We start from the raw sequence: 19,396 nt of genomic DNA, 5'->3' as shown, positions 1-19,396 counted from the left end.
CAGGCCCACCCACTCCCTGGTCTAGTAGGCCAAAGAACCGAGTCATCTGCATGGGCACAGGAGAGCAAGGAAGCCAGTTCCCATGAGCAGCCAGCTGCCACCATGTCTGCTGGACCCAAGAAGCAGGGCTGGGAGAGCTGATGGGCACCTCCTCTAGTCCAGGGAAATCATTCAGGAGTCAGGGCAACAATGAACAATGAATCCTCCTCCTTACAGACATAGTATCAACGCTCCTTAGGTTGACATGGCTTAGCAGGGTCAGGGGAGAGTTCTCATGTCTGATTCCCAGGGCCACATGGTACTCCCAACAGCACTAAGTATGAGCCTAGAGGCCCCAGGTGTGCCCTGCAGCTCCGTCTCCTCAGGCCCTCGCATTGACCACAGGCCTTATTGACTGAGAACTGCCGGAAGGGGGCTCCAGGCTTCCTGAGCACTGCTTGGAACGCCACCCGCCACCAAAACATAAACAGATAATTTAGGATGTAAACAGCTTACACCCCATGAATGACAGCTGGAAGCCCCTGTCAGAACCACATCTTTGCCCCTCACTCCCCTATAATGGGGTACAGATAGTGGGCTGAGAAGTATCTCTCTCGGGGAATTTCACAGTCTTTTCAGACTGTATGGAGGTTCGAATTCTCACTCTAGGGTCTGCTAGAGTGACAGCACAGCAGGTAAGGCCTTGTTCATGGCCAACCCTGGTTCACTCCCCAGCACCCCAAAAGAGCACCCAAGTCCCTCCAAGAGTGGCCCCTGAACCAGGAGGTCTGCCCCACAGCTTGGAAACTGGCCTCATATGCTGGGGGAAAGGCAGCTGAAATAGAGAAGGGAACACCAAGTAGAGGATGTTGGGAGGACCCATTCAGGTTGAAAGATGCGTGCCAAAAGTAGACTATAGACCAAACATTCAGGCCACTCAATACCTCTATTGCAAACTACAACACCCAAAAGGAGAGAGAAAAGGGAAAGCCCTGCCACAGAGGCAGGGTGGGGTGGTGGAGGCTGGAGTGGGTTTGGTGGGAAGGATATTGGGAACACTGGTGGAGGAGAATGGGCACTGGTGGATGGATGGGTAAATGATCACTGAAATGCAAACACAAAAGTTCATAAGTTTGTAACTGTAACTCATAGTGATTCACTAATAAAAAATTTAAAAAATAATTAAATTAATTTTTTAAGTGGCCCCTGAGCACAGAGCCAGGAGTCAGCTCTGAGTACCACTAGGTGTGGCAAAAAAAAAAAAAGCAAAAGTCTCACAATCTTTAATGAAGTTAACTCTTCACCTACTTCTCAGTGAGGCCTTTTCCTGGACATCACCCAAAACCAGGGGTGGACCTGAGGAGCGGTGATGAGGAGAGACAAGTGGGGGAATTTGTAAGCAAAAATAAGTTTATTCCTACCTTATCCTCTATTTCTTGGAGCATCTGTAAAACGTGGATGATTTCCCTACAGACTGGGATGGGCTCCAGTGTTCAGGGAGACATTTAGGAAGCAGCTTCGAACACCCCCAGGCATGAGACAAATGCAAATTAATGTAACTCCTCTTGCTTTGCCAAGTCAACCTCTGTTCAAAGGGCAGGAAGAATCGTCCTTTCTGGTCCCTGCCATGGCCAGCCCCTTCCAGAACTCCTCCAAGGCTCATCCTGAGCCTGCCATCCTCAAAGCCTTTTGTAGCTGGTAAGTTTACCACATGATGTTGGAAGGACCTAGAGAGAAGCTTCCAGAAAACCTTTCTTGATTGATACACACACACACACACACACACACACACACACGCACACAGAGTCTGGGCTTTGTCCCCACCTATGGCATAGTCCCCAGACCTTGGACTCACTCTCAGTGCTCCATCTGCAACCACCCACTCTCTTCCCCTCATTTGCTGTTTCTCTGCACCTGACATTTAGTCTCCCATCGACTGACTGCAGCTTCCACTGCACCATATGTCCCAGATCACGTCTCTCTGTCTGTCTCCAGCACTGACTCCTAGCACTGGACTAGATCTGCAGAAGAAAACACTTTAGAGAAGAGTCTGGATTTCAGCACAGCTGACCTTAAACAAGTCTCTTTTGGTGTCTAGAGACTCAGCTGGCAGACACCGGCTGCTCTGCGCCTGCTACCCAGCTGGAGCCTGAGCAAAACATCCTCTGTCTGGATTTGCATCTATACCTGAAGGGTTTGGACACAGCAACTGCTCCATATTTCAGGGTGGGAGAGAGGAGAATCAGCATGCCAAGCCCCATCTGCTGAGCATGCAGAGCTGGACCTGATGCCTCCTCGCACCAGGTTTTGTCTCCTTCTTTCCTCTCGCCGGACAGATGTTACGTACCAAACTCTTACATGTTCATTTGAGCAGGAGAGACTGAGATAGGAGAATGACCAGCCAAAATAGGGTCTAGTTGCTTGAGGAAGGAACTAGAAATCTTTGCCTCTCTTGGAAAAAAATTAAGTATTCCCTTGGGCAGACACAACAAAGCTTCGTAATGCCACATTCTGCTGTTCCCTTGAGCTTGGACAAGGACTGGGATTATTGTACCCTGTCCTTGAATGTGTCAGTATCACCTCCCACTTTTTATCTGTTCCCATCTTTGATCAAGTTTTTCTTACAAACTCAGGCACGATTTGGGAGCTTGGTGTTTATGCCAAGAGAGTTAATGAGTTGCAAATGCTGGGCACTAAGAAGAGAAAATGTTTACCTTATAAAAATCACACCCACTTGCTCTGTGACAATTTACAATTGCCCTGGCATCGCTCAGAAGCAGCTAAATATGGCTAGAATCTGGGTAGTGTTTTGACACAGGGAAACCAACATTCCAACTTTCTCCATTTCTGAAATCCTATGCATTTTTTGCCTGTTATTAATTTACCCTGTTTCTATACCTGTATAACCTAAAAATTCATATAGACACAATGCTAGTCTCTCTGGAGTATGACTGTAGTATATTTCTCTGACTGCATTCTCTTCCTTTTCATAAACTGCCTGTCTTAGAAACAATGCCGGTATTTATCATGCTTGCACTCTGACTCAAAGTATACTTTGTTTTAACAAAATACTCTCTGTGTTTTATTTCTCTGAATTACTCTTGAATTCTTTTCTGCTGTAAAGTCAAGAGCTTGGACCCCCACACTAACCTTGATCATGTTTTTCCTTTGAGGAGACCAGGCATGGGAGTAGAACCCTCAAGTCCTAATGAAAAGTCTGGGTGTGCCCTGGGCTCCAGGGTGGGTGTGCCCTGGGCTTCAGGCCCAAGCCCTCCTGCTCTGCTGAGCAGGGCACCTCCAGCTCTTGGCCACCAGCCCTCTGAATTCTGGTCTTTGTCTTCATGTCAGAAGCCCCAGTAACGGACACTTTGGTTCTCCTGGACCTCAAACCCTCTCTGCACTGGATTCAAGGACCATTTCAATACCATACAAGAAAGCCATCGTTCAAGCTCACACACTTTATTTCTCACACAGTGTGCCCAATAACCCTTTATAGCTTAACATCCCAGAAGTCTCCCAGCAGGTCTTCTGCTGACATGACAGTGAAGTTCTCCGGTCCCAGGGAGAAAGATGGGTCCCAGGATGGCCTTGAGCCCTGGGCTCTCCTGCAGGACCATCACAGGCTCTGTCAGGGCTGTGGGCTTCACTCAGAAGGCAGCTCAAGGGGTTATTCTTTGGCTAGTTGGCATTGCACGAACATGGGCGCTCCACCTTCAGACCTGCCCCTCAGAAACCTCACACCAGAGGACACACCCACAGGGACCCCACCAGGTACCCTGGGCTCTGGGAAGGAGCACAGGAATGAGCTTCACTACTCTGGGCCTCTGTCCACAGCGAGCGCACGGGGTGTTTGAGGTGGGGTCAGCTCCTGTGTCCTTCCCAGCTCTGTAACAGGGCCGTGGCCCCCACAGGAAGGCCACTCACTTCTGTGGGAAACAACAGACCCTGTCCACCCAGAGGAGAGGCCCAGGCTGGTATTTCCATGACCCCAGGAAAAGGAGGCAGGCTGGGAGCGAGGGCTGGTGAGAGTTGCTCGGGTCAAGTTAATCTGGGGGCGAGGGTAGGTTAGCAACTGTCTGCAGCTAGCAGGATTTATCTTCTTTCCTGACAATGCCTCGGTCCCCCAGGTTTCTGGGGCCACGTGGACGCTCGGCTCAGCTGGCTACCCTGCCAGAGAATCTGGAACAGTGTCTCAGCCCCCTCCCGGGCTTCCTTCTTCCCCTCCCTCACCTCTGTCCCGCAGAGCGACTACTCCTCCTGGAGGAGGGGCTCCCGGTCCCCTTCCTGTCCCCTCTCGTCCTCCTCCTTCTCCATGCAGCCCACCGTGGCCGCCAGCCCCGCGCCCACCCCTCCCCCGACCACCGCGGCGCCCGTGGCCCCGACGGCCGCACCCGCCGCCACCATGCCCGCCTCTGCGGCCAACGCTGCGGCGGCCATGCCCGCCCCCACAACGCCGCCCGCCAGCCCCATGAGCCCCGCCCCCACGGCGCCCCCCACGGCGGCCAAGTGGCCGCAGAAGCGCACGGTGTAGGAGTCCATGAAGAGCCTAGCCTCGGCCTGCAGCTCGGCGTCCAGCGCGGCCAGGGCCCGCGCGCGCTCGCGCTCCGGGCCCCGCAGGCGGGCGCCGTGGCGGGCCAGCAGCGCGTCCTTCTGGGTGCCCAGCAGGGCCCGCATGGTGTCCGGCAGCACGCGCAGCGCGGAGAAGATGCGCTTGGTGGCCATGTCCTGCGGCAGGGAGGGAAGCAGGGCTCTGGCGAGGGGACCGGCGCCCGCGGCCGCTCCCCCGCGCAGCCCCAGCCTCACCTGCTGCCACACGAAATCCTCAAACTCCCTCTTGGCAGCTTCCACGGTCCTCAGGTCGTGCAGCTGCGCGGCCATCTGTCCGGTGGGAACCCAGGCTGCTGCCCTCGGGCCTCCAGGGCACACTCACCCATCCGCTGCCTCCCTCCTCCCCCCCCCCCCGCCCCTTCGAGCCGTGGGCCCCTCCAAACCTCGTCTGGGGAGGTGACGGCCAGCCCGGTCCTTCCCATCCAGCCCGACAGATTCTGCAGAGAACAGGAGAGAGGGTCAGGCAATAAGTGGGGAGGGGGCGAGAGGCTGAAATCTGGGCCCCCTGGGGAATTGCCCACCTTGATCTCCTGGGCGAGCTGCTGCCCTGTGAGCAGGCGTCTGTCCCCCCGGGCCACAGGGCGCCCCTGGCTCCAGTACCCCTGGCAGCGGCTCTTGGCGTGCTGAGGGGCTGCACTCAGCACTTCCGCCACATAGGCATGGAGGTGGTGGGACTCGTCATCTGTGTCTGAGGAAGAGATTCCTCATGCTGAGGAGGCTGGGGGCTGAGAGCCTTGGGAGGAGAGAGGGTGTCAGGCTGGGAGCAGCTGCCTCTTCAAGGGGGCTTCCATTACAGGAGAAGGCGAGCTGGGGCGGCCCTGGCTCTTGGGGACACTCACCGCTCGGACTCCTGGGGCCTCTGCTGGCCCAGCGCCCTGGAGCAGGCAAGAAGCAGCAGCGCGCTCTCCTCCCATGAAGCAGCTCCTGAACCCTGGGGTACTTGCTGGAGCATCTCTGAGACAAGAGGACAGCTCAGTCTCGGACCCCCGTTCTAGAGGACCCCCTGGCTCCCTCGGCCCTGTCCTGGCCCGCCCATTCTGCTGTGCTCACCCTAATGATGTCGCCCATGTGCCCCCGCCCTGCCTTGCTGAGGGTGGAGGAGTCTGGAACTAAGAGATCCAAGTGCTGAAAAAGAAAGGGGGTCCTGACGCCAGCAGCCAGGGAGCAGGGCATCCAGGCCTGGGGACCACAAGTCTTGAAGCATGACTCACCTGGACTGGAACCAGCCCGTAATGCTTGCCCATCACCTCAGCCACATGCACGAACATCTAAGGAGCAGAGCAAAGAGGGTCGCGACCACGCTCCTTCCCAACATCTCCCACACTGTACCCATTCCTCACCCAGCTTCCCAGTCCTGAAACCCCAGGCCAGAACTGGAAGGCACCAGTCCGACCTGGTCGAGCCTGCATGGTTAGGGCATCAGGATGGCGCTGCAAGAGCAGACGCTGCCTCACCTCCAGATACTCCAGGTCTGCATCCTTCAGCTCCTGTGAGCTGCTAAGAATCTGGAGAAGAGAGAGAGGAAAGAGGGTCCATAAGAGCCAGGAGAGAGTTCAGGGGGGTCTGTGAGGCTCTGTCCCAGGAGATCCCACCTGGAGCTTCCCCAGCTAGTTTACAGGGGTGGGCAGCAGGACAGGAGGTGACCCTACAGACCCCCAGGCTCATCCAGAGACCCTTAACTCACCTTCAGAACAGACCATGTCTCCTTCACCAACTGGGAGCCTCTCCCCTTAGCAGGCACCCCCCACCCTGGCACCCTGGACACAGAAGCCTGTGAGAGCAGGGCCTCCTGGCATGGAGAGAGCTGAACAGCGGGAGGGGGCACAAGGGAACGGAAGGTGCAGAGGGGAGGCACTAGGGGAGGGGGCATGGGAGGGATGTGTGAGGCAGGAGTGCACGGGCCGGCACACAGGGTGGGGCTCACCTGATAAGAACTCAGCATCGTGGTAAGAGCGCAGAGCTTGGTCCTGGTTTCCTTGCTCAGTTCCAGGCTCATGGCATCCCCCATGTCCACCAAGAAGACAGCCACCTGAGGGGGCATGGGAGACATCAGGCTGCCTCCCCCTGCCCCAGGCTCCCGCAGCCTACCCCGGCTCCTCCTGCCCCACACCACCCTTGGCCATCCCCTGCTCATCCCCACCCAACCCCTCCTTCTCCCCTCACCTTCCTCCCCTCCTTCCCCAGCAGGAAGGGCTGGCTCCACATCCAGATGCCCCTGGTGAGGCTGCTGGCCCCCCACCTGACACTGGGCAGGGGGACCCCACTTCTGGGCCCACCACCTTCGCCACACTCCTGTGGAGAAGGAGAGCAGCAGGTCAGTCCAGCCCTCACTGGACCCCAGCCGCCCCCCCCACCCCCTACCCCCCCACCTCCCCCACCACCCTCCCTTCCGCCTGGGCCTCACCAGGCCCTGGAGGCCCTGAAGCAGGTGCTGGAGCAGGAAGTTCTTCCTGGACTGCTGTTCCCCTAGCACTGCCAGGAGACAGACGGGCGTGTCCCTGGCCAGGGGGTGCTTGAGGCAGCGGTTGATGGCCCCCATCCTCAGGATGAGGCCGCCAGAGGCGTTGATCCGCACCAGGAGCAGCGGCTCCGCCCTCACAGTGCAGGTCTCCTGGGCCGAGAGAGAGGGTTCCCTGGGGCTCCGGCGGGGGGGCGATCCCCGAGCCTCACACGCGCACGCGCACACACAGACCCACAGACACAGACACACACAAACACACACACACACACACACACACACACACACACACACACACACACACACACACACACACACACATACTCCTCGGGACGGGCCGACTCCTGACCTGCGGCGCGGGGGGCGCGGGCCTGCGCCGCAGCAGCCGCATCTTCTCCCCCAGACTCCGCAGCCCCTTCCGGCGCCCGCACACCTCGCGGCACTCGGGGCAGCAGGGCCGCGCGCAGCCGGGGACGCGGTGGGTGCTGAAGCAGCGCGAGCAGAAGTCGTGGCCGCAGTCCAGCGAGATGGGCTCCCGCGGCCGCTCCAGGCAGATGGAGCAAGCAGGCACCTCCCGGGCCCCGGGCGCCGCAGCTCGCGAGCCCAGCCCCAGCTCCAGCTTGGGGAACGGCGGATGGGACCTGGGGGACAGAGGGACCGATCTGGACGGGGGATTTGCTCGCCCCTCGCTGGCTCACACCCCAGAACCTAGGTTGCACCCCCACTCGTCAGTGCCTGGACTCCAATTGTCAACAGGGCCACCAGCACCAGCCCCAAGGGCCCACTGGGGAGGTCTCTGTCACGCAAACCTTCCCGCCGCCCCTGACTCTGACTCGGCTGGACCCCAAAGAAGGTCCCTTCCACCTCCCTCAGCAGCTTAACCAAGGGAGGGTTCTAAGGGAGTTCCCTGGCTCAGGCAGGGCAGGTGGCTCTGGTTCTTAGGAGGCAACTTTGGCTGAGGCTGGGGTCCTCCCTCCAGACCCCCAGGCCCCCATGACTCCAGCCTCGCCCATCACTGGGCAGCAGCTGCCGGGCGCCTCCTGGGGACAGGCAGCCACTCACCAACTGTTGCTGCTGTTTCCCATGAAGATTCGTTTTCTCTCCTTGGAGAGAAAATTTCAGGAGAAACAACAGAAATGGCATGTTTTACAAAAGAAACAATTAGAAGAGCACCCCAACTTCTCCCTTCCTCCTGGGATTTCAGAGACACCCCTGTCTCCCTCAGAGGCCACATCCTCCCTGGATCCCCACCCCCACCCACCAGAGATCTGACCCAGGACTTGCCTGTTTGCCAAGCCTGTGACAAAAGGAAATGACTGACAAGGCCGACCTCGGCATGGGCTGCTGGCAGTGGGGAACTGGTCCCCCCAAAACCGAGAGCAGGGGCCGGAGAGTGGGCAGGAGGATGGCTTCTCTGCTGCAAGGTCAGGCTGCGGCAGGTGGGGCTGGAGGCTCCCCAGAGGAGCAGACCCTGGATGAGAGGAGCTGGTAGATCAATGTGCCTGAAAGAAGAGGCTGGAGGGGTGGAGACGGCTGCGGGCAGCAGGGCGAGCGGGAGTGGCTCCGGATCCCAGTCCCGCACTGACTGGATGCAGGCAAGCTGAGGGGGTGAGTCGCCATGGAGACGGAGATGAGACAGAGATGTAGTGAGGAAAGATGAGGACGAGAGGGGGAGGGGAGAAACATATGCGTTCTCAGATGGCAACGAGGCAGGGACAGCCCTGCCCGGGCCCAGGCAGGGGTAAGAGGAAGTGAACCCGGCATGAGGGGCTGAGCGAGCCTCCCTCACCATTCACCAGTGCCCTTCCCCAGAGCATCATGTGGCCAGGCCCCCACGCCGTGCCACCCAGTGCAGCCCCTCCCCATGATTATCTCCTTAGTTCTAAATCTCAGCACCCTGCCTGGCCCCCACCCCTACCCACAGCTTCCGGACCTGGTTATCTGTTTTCCCCTGGGTCTTGTCTTTTCCTTCTGAGACTCTCACCTCCCCCGGGCTTGCAGAAGGAATCTCTCTGGACCTTCCGACTGGCCCTGGACTCAGCCTCCCATCTGCTGTCCAGAACACAGCCAGCAGGATGCCCCAGCCCAGCCCACCTCTCACTGTTCAAATGCCTAACATAGCTTCCTACCATCCAGCCCTCCTGCCCTGCCTATGCCTGCAAGGGACTTCTGGGGACCCCACTTTCACATCCCACCACACTACCCTACTTGACATCCTGCTGGGTGGATCCCTCCCACTCGCTGGTGCCTGGCCTGGAATCTGGCTCATGCAGATTTGAGTCCCAGCCAGTGTGGTGTGTCCCCTCACTAAAGACTCCAAGGCTCTTGGTCCAGATAGTTATTCTAACACACAGGAGGGCAGGGGACATGGAGGTCATTCACAGGAGAAGCTCGGTGAGCACCAAAAAGCCAAGGGAGTAAGAGGAGAGGGTTTGGCCCCGGCAAGGGTAGGGTCAGCAGAAGTGAGGGGTGCTATTGTGATTCACAGTGCTGGCTGCAAAGGGAAGTGACAAGACCCCATCAGGAAAGCCAATGTCCCCCTCCCACACCTCCCACATCCCCACCTCCTCCTTCCCCCACACAAACCCCTACACACACACACACACACACACACACACACACACACACACACACACACACACAGAGCTGATGGGTACCAGGAAACCACCTCTGAGTCAAGATGTGCTCCTGCCAGGATTCGGGCTGAGAATCACCCTCCGGCATTTCAGTCCCCAGAAGTGTCTGCAGCCCCATTCCCCACTCCATGATGTCCAGGGTCCCCAATCCTCCTTGAACCCACATACAGAGCTTCAAGAGGGGATAGACGGTGGTGACTGGGCAACTAGAGTCTGTGCCCGAGGCAGCTCAGCCTGGCAGGAGCTCAAGTTCACCCAACTGCACACATGTGTATACACACGCACATACACACACACACATACACAGACTCCATTCCCCCTCACACTGATGAGACCCCAGTGAAACACTGAAATGATAGGGTCCCCAACAGTGTCCCAGAGCCTTGGTGTCCTCAAAGCTGCCCCATTGTTCTACAAACTGACAGACAGAGCTGGGGGCCACCATTTTTGCTGCATGACCTTGGGAAGGGAATGCACTTTTCTGCCGTCTGGCTAATCCTTTGGTATTCAAGTTCCTTCTCTGGAACTGAGAACTGTGCAGTGTTTAGATAAGGACTGAGAAGGACCTTGGAAGGGCTCAGGAGATGCCCCAATATCTGCCACTGTCCACAGCTCAGCTTCCAGCAGGACCCACTCCTGGACAGTCCCAGAGACCAGGAAAGTCCTAGGCAGGGGGCAGCAGCCTCCCTGCCCAGGAAGAGATTCCTTCCTGCCCAGAAAAGTCACCCTCTGAAACCCACTTTTCAGCCCTTTTGTCCCAATCTGGCCCTCTGTCTCCAGGTCCCAAAACTGACAGTTCTCAGCACCTGCTTCCTGCTTCCTGCCTCCTCCTCCTTGTGGGACCAGGTATCTGGTGTCCGGTGCAGGTCACTGACTGCTTTGACCTTGGGCTCCAACTTCTGAGTCCACAGGAAGTGAGGGACTGGAGTCACTTTTGGAATAACCAGCTACAGGAAGGGAAAATATAATCTCCTAGACATCTCCAAAAAATTAAAAATAGAACTACCAAATGATCCAGCAGTTCTACTCCTAGGTATTCTATCCCAAGTACACAAACTCTCATTTGAAAGTATACATGGATAGCTATGTTCATTGCTAGCACTAGTCACAATTACCAAGATCTGGAAGCAATTCAAGTGCACAACTGGGAGTGAATAAAAGGTTTGGTCTGGGGGTTGGAGAGATAGTACAGTGGGCAGAGAGTTGCCTTACATCTGGCTGGCCGAGGTTCAATCCCTGGCACCCCAAACAGTTCTCTGAGCACCACTAGAAGTGATATCTGAGTGCAGAGCCAGGAGTAAGCCCTGAGCACACTGGAGATAGGGAGAAAGAGAGAAAGAGGGAGGAAGGGAGGAAGGGAGGGAAGGAGATAACTGTGGTCTGGATTCACAATGGAATACCACTCAATACTAAGGAAAGATGAAACCTTGTCTTTTGCTACAAGTTAGATGGAACTGGAGGTCATGTTAGATTAAAAAAAAAAAAAAAAACCCAGAAGAAGAAAGACAAGTACCAGAGGATCTCACCATAGGAATACAAAGCAACAGAACAAGGGAACAGAAAACAGCCAATGGAGGCAAATCTTAGACTCTGACAAAGAAACGAGTCTACCAAGCAGAGGTGGAAGGAAGGCAAAAGGGAAGGGATTTGTGGATAGTGTGTGTGTGTGTGTGTGTGTGTGTGTGTGTATGCATGGGCGGGGACAAAGGAGGTCTCGGAGGGGGAATAGGATACTGGTAGGTATCAGGTTATAAGATTGTAACATACCCCTAAAAAATGAATATTCTTGTAAACCACTGTGACTTCAATTAAAAGGTAACAAAGACCATGAAAGAAAGTCTTCCAAACCAGAACCCTATTCGAAGAAGTTTCTAGATCTCATGCTTCAGTCCAGAGACACTATCCATCAGAAGAACATGCATGTGCATTCACACTCTGCACATACATTCACACATGCACTCATTCCACCACCCCTACCAGGCCTGGCATGTAAATTTTTACATTTACATGATCATAACTCTCCCCACCTTGCCTACTCCCCTGTATCATTCTCCTTGTCCACAGAGATCCACAAACACACACTCATGGATGCATGGACCCATACAACCTCACTAGCATACAGTTACCCATGGTAGATCAATGTGCCTGAAAGAAGAGGCTGGAGGGGTGGAGACGGCTGTGGGCAGCAGGGCAGGCGGGAGTGGCTCCAGATCCCAGTCCCGCACTGACTGGATGCATCACGTGTTCTCAGATGAACATGCACAGTTTCTCCAAAGGTGTTTATGTGTGAGTTCACACACACACTTCAACAATACATCCTAGGGGTCCTATATGCTCCCGTTTTACAGATAAGGAAACTGAGATCAGACAGGCAAAATCATTGGTCCAAGGTCCAACTTCTAATAGCAGAGTTAGAAGCCCAGAAACCCAGACCATCAGGTTCTAAACCTAAGCTCTTGCCCACTATGTTCCTTGGTTTTGGAAATCCTATTAATCACGTTAATTAGTTTGGGAGAAAATTCTTAATCTTGCTCTTTGCATTCAGTTGCCTCTGGGGTATGAAGCCTGCAGTGGGAATAACCAACCTATACCCGTCTATGGGAGTATTCTGAGCAGACAACTGAGTTCTGGATGGTTCTAACCACTCCAGCAAGTCACTGATTATCTCTGGCCCTCAAGTACTCCAGACCCTTCCACTTCTCTGCATCACCCCCTTTTCCACTCCCATGCCAACCACTCCAGGTCCGAGACCTTTCAGGAAACAGAAGGCTGCAGTTTCTGGTCCCAGGGGAGAAGACTCCCCATGAGGGCCTCACCTCTGGCCCGGGCCTGCCCTGCCCTGTCACTGAGAAGCAGTACCTAGGCAGGAAGTGGGCAGACAACCACTGACCAGGGCTGATGGTGCTGGGCTAAGCTTCTGCAGACAGACCTGCTCTCACTAGCTGCCGGAGCCCCCTTCAGCAACCAAACAGGACAGTAAGCCTGCGGGGAGCTGCCGCACCTGGCAGCCCTTGTTTCCAGCGCCGGTTTCACCCAGCTACCTGCATCCAGCCTCTTCCCTCACCCAACCTCATTTTCCTCAGCTGTAACACTGAAGATAATGACTCTGTGCAGGCTGCTCTGGCACTGAAAGTGCAGCCAGTGCTCAGTGAATGCTGATGAATGTTCATCAGCCCTAGAGGGAATCCTAGGACTCATGGCTCAGGGCCCAGACCTCCCCACACAGCATCCTGGTTTTCAGCCTCTTCCCAAGTCCTCCCCCTTCTTCATCAAATAAGAGGGTAAGAGGAGCTGGAGTACTGTGGGAAACGCATGAGGCTGACCTGCATGATGCCGGCTTTGATCCCCGGCATCCTATAAGGTCCCCCAAGCACCGCTAGGCGAAATTCCTGAGTGCAGAGCCTTGAGCATCACAGGGTGTGGTCCAAAACAAAACAAAAAATAAATAAGAGGTCCAGACCAGCAGAGAAATAGCAAGAGGTTAAGACACCTGCTTTAGGCTGTTGACTACAGGCAGTTCAGTCCCTGACACCACATGTGGTCTCCCAAGCAACACCAGGAGTGATTCCTGTGCAAAGCCAAGAATAAGCCCTAAGTACCTCCAGGAGTGGCCCCAAACTGAAATAAAATAAAAATTTTAAATTTGTGATGAGATGGATCCCTGGATCTCATACATGTTAAGATTCCTGGTGGGAAAAAAAAAAAGATTCCTGGTGAAAATATCGGCTTTTTTTTATTGATGAAGAACCAAGGTCATCAAAGTGGCTCTCAACCAAACCTGGCGCTCTCTCTCTCTCTCTCTCTCTCTCTCTCTCTCTCTCTCTCTCTCTCTCTCTCTCTCTCTGTGTGTGTGTGTGTCTTGCATACACACACACACACACACACACACACTCCTACCTCTCCTTTCTCTTGCCGATTACCTCCCTGTTATGACCCTTGTCCCATGGCCTCAGCCGGGCAGCCAGGTCCTGAGCAGTGCAGCCTGTGAAAGCTAAGGAAGGGAGCTGGGAAGCAGCAGCTGCCCAGGAAAGCCTGAAAGGAGGCTGTCGGAAGCTGGAGTTTGCTTCTGGCTTCCAACAAGAAGTCTAGTGGTGGCTGGCACAGGGGCTACCCTCAAAGTGCAGAGGGGCCCCATTGCTCCATCCTGCGGATGTAGATATGATGGACGTGGTCAGCCAAGAGGCCTGAGCAAACTTGGAAGCCCTCTGCAGACTCAAGTTCCCCCCAGCTTCCCTGACTGCTGGAGCAGATGGTGAGGGCCATCACAGAGAGTCCAGACCACTGTCCCTTCTCACCCACCAGTCCTGCCTCCACCAGCAGCCAAGCTGTTTTCTAAAGAAGGTAAATGGAAGCATGTCCTTCCCAGGATGAGGCTCCTGAAGGGCAGATTGGAATGCTTTATCTGGGGCATCAGAGAGATAGTACAGCGGGTAGGGAACTGGCTTTGCATGCGGCCAGCCTAGGTTCAATCCCCAACAACATGCATGGTCCTCTGAGCACTCCAAGAATGCAGAGACAGGCGTAAGTCCTGAGCATTGCTGGGTATGTGACTCAAAAACAAAGAGAAAAAATTATATATTTAGGGCCTGGGCAATAATAGTGATGACATAGTAGATAAGTCACATGCACACAACCAAACCATGATCAATCCCTGGCAACCCATATGGTCTCCCAGTCCCCACCAGAAGTGACACTGAGCTAAGAGTCTGGAGTAAGCCCTGAGCATTGCTGGACATGTCTCTCCAAAAAAAGTATGCATTTATTAATTTTTTAGAATAGTAAGTCCATTGCACATTATATAAATAACATTATTTTTTAAGGCTGTATTTCCAAATAACACAAAAATAACTAACAAGAGCAGGGTTATTAGTTTTACATGTGTGTGAATCTCTTGTCGGGCTCGGTCAGAAGCAGCTGGTTCTCCTGTCTTCATCCACACTGTGGGGAGCCAGACACCATAAGCCTCCAGAGCAGCCCCCTGGAGACTCAAGAGAAAGCAGAGTGACAAGGAAAATTGCTCTCATCCCTCAGATACCCTGGCAGAGTTTGGGAGCCCCTCAGTGGGCCCCCAAAGTGCTTTGAGAACCACTCCATGGAGCAATTAAAAAATCGTTGTAGCTACGTGTTGTTTTCAGGGGGAAAATAGGTACCGAGAATATTTATCGAATTACTCCAATTAAAGAGAACTCAAAAGCAAGCACTGAGGAGTCGGAGTAGTGGCGACCTAGAGCTGACGTGGAAATATACCGCCTGTGGGGCTACAGAGAGCCTGCTCTCGATCCCTCTCTCCTTTCCTCTCTCCTTCATTCTCCTCCTCTTTCCCTCTCTCTCCCTCTATCCTCTGTTTTACTTCTCCCTCTCTTCCTCTCTCCTCCCCTCTCATCTCCCTCCCTTCCTCTTTCTTTCTCCTTCTCTGTTTTTCTTCCCCTCTCCCTCTCCCTCCCTCTCTCATCCTCCCCACTCTCTCCAGGTCCCAGGCATATTTGGAACCCAATGGTTGAGCTGAAATGGGGGACAGAGGAGTGTGATCTGAGGCCTGTTTCTGCTCTGCCTCTGGGGTAGACAGACACCCTCGCTGCTGTTGCTGGGCCGCCCAGCATGCGCCTGAGAGAGAGGATGCTTACGGGGGACTGAGAGTGCAGCTCAGTGATGAGGAAACAGGCACCAAAGTAAGTCATGTGGAGATGGCAAAGGTGCTCCACGTCATAAGCACTGGGGACTTAGTCATTGAAGCAATAAAGCAACACAGCTACTTAAGGACACATCCTAAATCCTAACTCCGGGTGCTGGCAAGGATGTGTGAGCACAGGGGCCCTCATTAATTGCTGGTGAGAATGAAAAATGGTATAGTCACTTAAGATAAGAAAGAGTTCTTACAAAACACACAGGCCAAGATTCTGGAAAAAACTCGAGCACCTGAGAACAGATGACTGGTTAAAGAAACTCTGGTATATCTAAACAATGGAATATTATGCAGCTGTTAGAAAAGATAAGTCATGAAACTTCCATATAAGTGGATCGACATGGAGAGTATCAAGCTAAGTAAAATGAGTCAAAAAGAGAGAGACAGACATAGAAGGACTGCACTCATTTGTGGAATATAAAGTAACAGAATGGGAGATTAACACCTAAGGATAGTAGAGATAAGGACCAGGAAGATTGCTCCACAGCTTGGCAGCTGGCCTCACATGCTGGGGGAAAAGGCAGCTCAGACAGAGAAGGGAACACCAAATAAAGGATGCTTGGAGGGCTAGCTCAGGGTGGGAGATGCATGCTGAAAGTAGCCTATAGACCAAACATGATGGCCACTTAATACCTGTATCACAAACCATAACACCCAAAAAGAGAGAGAGAATAAAAGGGAATATACCTGCCACAGAGGCAGGGGGGAATGGAGGGTGGTGGGAGGGATACTGGTGGGTACTCGATTATTGTATTGGTGGTGGAGGATGGGCACTGATGGGTACTCGATTATTGTATGACTGAAACATAAGCACGAAAGTTTGTAAGTCTGTAACTGTACCTCATGGTGATTAAAAAAATTTTTTTTAATTTTAATTAAAGAAATTAAGGGCTGGAGCGATAGCACAGCGGGTAGGGCGTTTGCCTTTCATGCGGCCGACCCGGGTTCGATCCCCAGCATCCCATGTGGTCCCCCAAGCACTGCCAGGAGTAATTCCTGAGTGCAAAGCCAGGAGTAACCCCTGAGCATCGCTGGGTGTGACCCAAAAAGCAAAACAAAAGAAAACAAAACAATAGTTTTGAAAAAGAACTTCAAACTGGTTTTAGGCTGATAAATCAGCGAAACAGATGTGACTTTTTAAAAGACTTTCATAAAATAAAACAAAATGAATAAATAGTATAAAGTTTTTTTCAAAAGAAAAAATATGCTGCGGATGGAGAAATAGTACAATAAGTGGATAAGTTACTTGCCTTGCATGTGGCCCACCCAGGCTCGATCCCCAGTATTCTATATGGTCCCCTGAGCACCTTTAGGAGTGATTCCTGAGTGTAGGGTTGCTGGGTATGGCCCAAAACCAAAAATAAAAAAGAGGGAAAATATACTAAATATATTGTGCCTGTGTATCAGTAGAACTTCATTAAAATACTTTATTTTAAAAATAAAAAAAATATGGGGCTGGAGCAATAGCACAGCGGGTAGGGCGTTTGCCTTGCACGCGGCCGACCCGGGTTCAATTCCCAGCATCCCATATGGTCCCCTGAGCACCGCCAGGAGTAATTCCTGAGTGCAGAGCCAGGAGTAACCCCTGTGCATCGCCAGGTGTGACCCAAAAAGCAAAAATAAATAAATAAATAAAAATAAATTTAAAAAAATAGGTATAAAAAAAAAAAAAACACGGGCCAGAGAGATAGTACAGGAGACAAGGCACTTTGATCCAGCTGGTCCCTGTGATCCTAGTTAATTCCCTGGTGCTGCAAATGGTCCCCCAGCACAACTGGGGGTCACCCCTGAGCCAGGGATACCCCCAGAGTAGCACCAGGTGTGGCTCCAAGACCCCCCACAAATTCAAATTTAAATTAACAGACATAGAACAAATTAAGGATAAATTTGTGGGGCACAACATGAAACTCAGTGTTTTCCATCATGAGTGATACTGTTCCAGGCAGCTGCAGCCTCTGGGGTAACTGGAGATGCTTCTGCTCATTTGCTTAAAGGAGGGGGAGTTCCAGAAGGGCACTGAGTGATGTTTTTTTGTCTGGATGTTTGCATTTTGGTGCTCAGTTCAGAGCACCAAATCCTGGCTCTGAGTTCAGAGATCACTCCTGGTGGAGTGTGGGGGACTATATGGTGTACTGGTGATCAGAACAGGGTTGACCAAATATAAAGCAAGCTCTCTACCCACTAGACCATCTCTCCAGACCCATGATCTTTTCTTGTTTTGAAAAGAGGATGGTAAGCCAACTTGAAAACCTCAAATTCTAACTAATGTAAGATCAGAAAGAACAGAGAAGGTGGAGAAGCAGCACCAGAGAACTGGAAGTAGAGTGTGAGTCTCTTCCTTTCTGTGACCATCTCTGAAGTGGTAACAGCCAAAATTGAATCTGGTCCTTTTGTGACTTCTGACTAGAACAAGGACCTTAAGAAGCATTTCAATGCACCACATTTGTGGGAGGATTATGTCTTCCCTTCTTTCCAAAGAGCTGAGACAGAAGTACAGTGTGCAATCCACGCCCTTCCAAAAGGACCACGAGGTTCAGGTGGTGAGAGGCCACTACCAAGGTCAGCAAATGGGCAAAATAGTCCAGAGAGAAACATGCCATCTATGTGGAATGAATCCAGCAGGAGAAAGCAAGGGGCACACTGTCCATGCGGGCATCCTCTCCAGGAAGGCGGTTATCACTAGGCTAAAACTAGTCAAAGACCGCAAAAAGATACTTGAATGCAAAGTCAAGTCTTGCCACATCAGAAAGGAAAAGGGTAAATATAAGGAAGAAACAACCAAGAAGATGAAGGAATAAAATTATCTTATATATATGATTAAAAAAAAACTGCGATTTTTTTTTTAATGAAGAAGCACTGAGACTTTTCTCAGAACCATGACATGAGCGGGCAGTACAGAAGGACCACCAAGAGCCCAAGGGCCCACACAGTGAAGGAAAGCTGGCCCAGGCCTCCGCCACCATAGTGAGACTGCTGCTTTTCAGTGACAAGCCTTTCTGAATCATTCTTTCCAACTACATGTTCATTTGATTACTGAGAAAGCCAAACACAGGGCTGGGAGATGGCTCAAACAGGATGATATCTTTTTTTTTCTTTTTGGATCACACCCGGTGATGCACAGGGGTTACTCCTGGCTCATGCACTCAGAAATTACTCCTGGCGGTGCTCAGGGGACCATATGGGATGCTGGGAATCAAACCCAAGTTGGCCGTGTGCAAGGCAAACGCCCTACCCGCTGTGCTATCACTCCAGCCCCAAGGCTGATATCTTAACATACTCAAAATCCTAAGACCTTCAGTTTGAATGTCTTGTCCAATATACTCCAATATACTCCAATATACTTCCAATATACTCCCATGACTAACCTGCTTCTTTTTTTAGGGGGATGTACACTCTGAAGTGCTCAGGTCTTACTCCTGTTCTGTACTCAGGGATCACTTCTGTTGGGGGCAGTGGGGGAGCACATGGGGTACCAGGGATTAACTTCAATTGCTGCATCCATGGCAAGTTTCCTACCCACTGTACTATTGCCCTAGTACCGTCTTCTTTTCTAAGCTATACCCTAAGCTCCAGCAACTAAAATTGCCCCAAACTATGGCCCAAGTAGAAAGAAAGCCCTGATCCATCCTAATTTCCTTCTTTACAAAGAAGAAAACCTAGGCGGTAGGGGAAATGTGCCTCCTTTAGACCCAGCCCCAGCCTAACCCTCCTAACACCTTTGCTCCCTGGGCACCTGCTTCACTTTCCCTTTGACAATATCGGCATAATTTCACTCTGAAGTCTGTTTACTGCTCTTTCTCCAGGGGTCCAAATACAGCCCGGGCCTTCTAGGAGGTTATGCTGCCTACTTGACTGTGTCTCCTGAGACGCCTGTTGGAGCCCCAACCCTGGTACTTCAGAATGTGACTTTAAATTAAAATGAGGTCACTTATGAGGTCCCTAATGCCATCTGACCTGACCTTCCACAACACCCGTTGGGTCCCACATCTGTGGTGCCAGTCAGTGCCTTGTCCCTGCCTCCTGTCCCCCCAG

The 19,396-nt window shown here is 52.8% G+C and overlaps 1 protein-coding gene and 1 pseudogene across 1 annotated transcript; one reads left to right on the top strand and one right to left on the bottom strand.

The window, feature by feature from the left end:
* Positions 1-3,417: 3,417 nt before the first annotated feature.
* RNF112 (ring finger protein 112) lies at positions 3,418-8,634 on the bottom strand. Its single transcript, XM_055135092.1, has 14 exons — positions 8,330-8,634; positions 8,108-8,148; positions 7,395-7,686; positions 6,992-7,198; positions 6,751-6,879; positions 6,512-6,616; positions 6,042-6,092; positions 5,799-5,855; positions 5,638-5,712; positions 5,427-5,541; positions 5,109-5,275; positions 4,971-5,024; positions 4,783-4,857; positions 3,418-4,704 (listed from the first exon to the last, which is right to left on the bottom strand). The coding sequence occupies exons 1-14, from the start codon at positions 8,381-8,383 to the stop codon at positions 4,228-4,230; spliced, it is 1,899 nt and encodes a 632-aa protein (XP_054991067.1). The 5' UTR covers positions 8,384-8,634; the 3' UTR covers positions 3,418-4,227.
* A 29-nt stretch (positions 8,635-8,663) lies between these two features.
* LOC129404329 (60S ribosomal protein L26-like) lies at positions 8,664-18,162 on the top strand (annotated as a pseudogene).
* The last annotated feature ends 1,234 nt before the right edge of the window (positions 18,163-19,396 follow it).

This window comes from Sorex araneus, chromosome 4, assembly GCF_027595985.1.
Source record: "Sorex araneus isolate mSorAra2 chromosome 4, mSorAra2.pri, whole genome shotgun sequence".
Taxonomy (NCBI): Eukaryota; Metazoa; Chordata; class Mammalia; order Eulipotyphla; family Soricidae; genus Sorex; species Sorex araneus.
Note: the sequence above shows the minus strand (reverse complement) of the source record. Positions and strands in the feature narration are given on the sequence as shown.

Bases quoted from the DNA above. Each gene is read 5' to 3' on its own strand.
- RNF112 (XM_055135092.1), bottom strand. From the start codon at position 8,383: ATGCCGAGGTCGGCCTTGTCAGTCATTTCCTTTTGTCACAGGCTTGGC. The intron at 5,276-5,426 runs GTGAGTGTCCCC...TCTCTTCCTCAG, and splicing joins AGGCCCCAGGAGTCCGAGCG to ACACAGATGACGAGTCCCAC. The intron at 4,858-4,970 runs GTTTGGAGGGGC...CCCACCGGACAG, and splicing joins CCGTCACCTCCCCAGACGAG to ATGGCCGCGCAGCTGCACGA.